Source organism: Colobus angolensis, unplaced genomic scaffold (assembly GCF_000951035.1).
Source record: "Colobus angolensis palliatus isolate OR3802 unplaced genomic scaffold, Cang.pa_1.0 Scaffold622, whole genome shotgun sequence".
NCBI lineage: Eukaryota > Metazoa > Chordata > Mammalia > Primates > Cercopithecidae > Colobus > Colobus angolensis.
Genome location: NW_012119844.1, coordinates 79,653 through 83,916, shown reverse-complemented (window position 1 = coordinate 83,916; position 4,264 = coordinate 79,653). Strand labels below are relative to the sequence as shown.

Genomic DNA, 4,264 nt, shown 5'->3' with positions numbered 1-4,264 from the left:
TTTCACCATGTTGGCCAGGCTGGTCTCAAACTCCTGACCTCAAGTGATCCACCTGCCTCAGCCTCCCAAAGTGCTGGGATTACAGGCGTGAGCCAGCACGAGTAGCCCAGTGAAGAGTAACTTTCTTAAGAAATGGAATCAGCCACCTGGATTCAGTAGTCTTGTGAATACCAGCTTCAGAGATTAAAAGGAAATAGGTGGTATTTCCTTTTAATCTCTTTATATAAATACCAGTTTTGTTTTCTAAATTCATAATGAAAAGCATTTGGGGAAAATTGTGCTAAAAGGATGATAAAGGCTTCCCCAGACTTAATCCAAATCTACATTTTAACAAGGTCCCTATGATATCATATGTACATTAAGGAGTTAGAAGCATTGCTCTAGAGTTGGGCAAATACTGTATCCATTCAGCAACTCTGCTATACCTTGGCTGGCATCTCTTGAATTCTCTTCACCTTTTTTTCCTTACGGTCACAAGATGGCTGCTGCAGCTCCAGATATCACATCTAGGTTACAGCTTGGAAGAAAGTTGAAGAGGCGGGTGGCTCTCTCTTTGTTTAGAATCAAAAGCTTTTCCAGCAGCTACCAGCAAACTTGTAGTATATCTCATTGGCTACCCCTAGCTGCTGGAGATGCTGAAAATGGGGTGACTGGAAAGGGAGAAATGCTAGAATAATGAAGTTGAGAGAAAGTTTTTGATAAGATGTGCAACTGGGTGATATCCCTAGCATATATATCCTGAATAGACTTTTGTTCTCTTATACACAGATTCTATGGAAAAAAATAAGGGTGAATATAGTTCTGTGTCAACATTTTAGACTCTTAGGAGAATTGTAGTTTAAACCATTGTGGAAATCAAGGACACTATCTTTTTGATACTTCGTTTATAACATAACGGTGACCGTTATTGAGAAAATTTCCTTTGAATGTGTTATTTGTATGAATCTTTGCAAATTGCATAGTTTTAATTCAGTGACTGTGTCACTAGTAAGAAATTGGTTTCACTGCTTTCTATCATTTCATATTCTAATAATTTGCAATGGCTTGGTCAATGAGGTAGAAGGATAACGAGCTCTAATGGGTCTATAAATAGAATGCAGTGTGATTTGTGAAAATACAGAAGCCTTATCTTGTTTTTAAAGATGAACTTTTATCTAAAGCTGGAAATGTTCTCTTTTATTAACGACCTTCAGATGAGTGGGGCCCTTGGAAGGACTCAAGAATCCCATTTGCTTATCTCTCTTTGATTTAGGGGAACTGTGTCAATCTGACAGAAGCGCTGTCGCTCTATGAAGAACAGCTGGGGCACCTGTATTGTCCTGTGGAATTTTCAAAGGAGATCGTCTGTGTCCCTTCATATTTGGAATTGTATCCTTTGACCATGACATTCTGTTGCCAGATCAAAGCACCCAAGTAAATCCTATGCCAGTTAAAAAATTTAAATCCCAATAATAAACAATTAGCTTAGCCGCAGAGTATATAAAGCCCTGGTTCTCAAGCTTCGGTGCACATTGGAATCCCCCAAGAAGTTTTAAATAAAATCTAAGATTCTAGACTCCCGTTCTCAAAAGTTTTGGGGGGGCTTGCCACAGCTTTCCAGGTGCTTTTAATGATCAAGCACTACTGGTCTAAAGCATTGGTTCTCAAAGATGTTGCCAGACCTGCGGCATCACTCAAGAACTAGTTAGACATGGACATTCTCAAGTCCCACCCCAACCTGCTGCCTAGTCAGAGGAGTTCTGGAGGTGGGGGCCCAGTGACCCGTTCTACCAGCCTTCCCAGGGATTTATGTGCACCTAAAAAGTTTTGAGAAGCCCTAGTCTAAAATAACCACCCTACCTGTGGCAGGTAAAATGTCTAAAGACACTCATTCTACTCTTAACATTAAAATTACCTGATGTTAATACTAGTTTCTACACTTGATGCTAATTTGCAGTAGAAATCGAGAACTAGAATGATGTTGGGGACTGCACAGTTAACGTTGGTGTTCTCTGTTCCACTTAGTAAAGTTAGTCTAGAGAAATAAAACAGAGAGAAAAAAGGAAATGAGAGCATTATCATTGGAAATTTGTGCCACGACACAGCTGTGGGCTATAGTCTGCAGACAACAGCTTCCTTATCACAGGTTCCTGTGATGGCAGGTTTTGTTTTGTTTTGTTTTGTTTGCTGTCAAGGTTGCTCTGTGACTGCTGCTGACCTCCAGTGAGGCCTGGTCCCATCAGACTGGGGCAGAGCCCGGCAGCGCAGACTGCCTGCTGAGACCAGATGGCCAGCAAGAGGCAATGAGAACCCTCTGGATCCTCCACGTGAGGAGGGGGAGTACTCTGCCTGCTGGGTGGCCGTGTCCCTCCACAGCCTGTACAGAGCTTCAGCATCTCCTACCAACTGTCCACCTTCATTTAGGGTTCCCCTTAGCATATTTGTCAGGCCTGTGTTTGCGTGTTTGGAGATTTGAGAAATCAGTTGATAACATTTGAGGCAAAGGCTTCCACCTGCTAGTTCTTCTCTCTTCCTCCTTCCTTCCCTCTCCTTTACTCCTCTGACCTTTTTTCCCTTTCCTCCTCCTTCCCTCTCTTCCCTCCCCCTTCTCTCCCTTCCTTGCATTTCCTGCTACCCCAGCTTTCCATCCCTCCCTCCTTTCCTCCTTCCTTCCTTTCCTTTTTCCTTCCTTTCCTTCTCATACTAATTCCCTAAAACTTGTGAGACTTTGGATCGGTAGTGTTACCTGAGAGAATATTTGTGTTCCTTTAGCCTTCTGTTGTCCACTCAGTACCTCCTTCAGACATCCCAGGTGGTGGGGATGTCCCCAGGCTGCAGAGTGACCTTATTCAAAGGCCTTCATTCTCATTCCCACAGTGCTCTAAGCCATGAAGCTTTTCATCCATCTTTCAATTTGTAGGCCAGCAAACGAATTACAAGTGATGCCTTTTCTTCCTTGAATTACCTGCTTTTATTCCTTGACTCCCTGTCCAGGTGGGTATTTTACACTGTTTGGAAGAAAGCTAAACCTTGAAGATCAATAGCCCCTAATCACATGTGCTGCAAATAGCCTTCCTGACCTCCATATGCTGTACATGACATCGAAATGAGTCAGGCAATTGATTGTGAATTCCTTAAAGTTTTCCTTTGTTTTAATAATTATTTTTAATTTAAACAAGCAAATGGCAAATGTATATTTTGATGAGCTTAGGGTGTTATTTTTTTTTGAAAGTCAGCTGAAGGATGGTTAGACAGCACAGCGAAGACTGCTAAATGCACTGACCTCCCCTCCCCCCGCCATTAGAATGTGATTTTTGTTCCTTTTTATTTCTCTGTGGGCTTTTGTTTTTGTTTTTGTTTTCGTAGATCTTCAATTTGGATATTTGGAGGAGTGAACATCGTTGTTTTGCTGGAGGGATGATCTTGATGGTGTTTCTTTCCCCCAAAATTGACTTAGATATTAAAATTTGGTGCTTATAAGAGCGAGTTAAAAAAAATAAATAGGATTGCTTCAATTAAAATTACAAAAGAGACATCTCACGTGTTCTGTCGTTTTATTTCAGCCCAGTCCCTTCTTTCTGACTTGTGATCTCATAGAGAATGGTATCTCCTGGTCTGTTTCTAGTTCTGTCACTCCATGTCATTTATCTCTTTATAATAGGATGGCCTTGGGGCCTTTTTTGAACAGTAGTAATGACTTCATTTGCCACCGTGCTAAATGATACACAACCTATTACATTCACCAGTCCTTCATTATACCATTGACCTGAGGCTAGCAAGAGATTTTGTCTGACTGTAAAGTTGAAAGTCAAAAGCTTATTTCTATTCCTACTCTTACTAGTGTATTAGATGTGGAAATAAAAGTTATTTTGGGTAGCTGCTAGGAAACTTTGTGAGCAGAACCTTGGCTGCACCGATGTATGACAGAATTTGTGGAGAGGCCTGCGGCAGTATGAGCAACTTGAACACTCCTAAGGAAGTGCAGGTAGCTAACAGCTTGATTGCGTTTGTGGGTAACGATCCACATCAAAAGTGAGCTTTACACTGACTTGGATTGTTAGATGTCAGTGGGTTATTCTATTTTTATAAAAGGTTTATACTGTATCAATGGAATGAGTCATTTATGGTGAATTTGCAATAAGCAAAGGATTAAAAATGAAATATTCAGTGTCCATTTTGAGATAGAATTGGTGTCAACACAGAACATTCTTCTTCCCAAGGTGTGGGAATCAATAGTATGTATGTAAAAAAAAAAAAAAAATTTTTTTTTTTTGAGACAGAGTCT

General features: G+C 40.8%; 1 protein-coding gene across 2 annotated transcripts in view; it reads left to right on the top strand.

The window, feature by feature from the left end:
* SMS (spermine synthase) overlaps positions 1 to 3,514 on the top strand; it is a 35,801-nt gene extending 32,287 nt beyond the window's left edge. For both annotated transcript variants that reach the window (XM_011963739.1, XM_011963740.1), the window contains 2 exons: positions 1,253 to 1,368; positions 2,974 to 3,514. In XM_011963739.1, coding sequence (XP_011819129.1) covers positions 1,253 to 1,368; positions 2,974 to 3,013 — 156 coding nt within the window. In that variant the 3' untranslated portion in view covers positions 3,014 to 3,514. The remainder of the gene's footprint in view (positions 1 to 1,252; positions 1,369 to 2,973) is intronic.
* Positions 3,515 to 4,264: the final 750 nt, after the last annotated feature.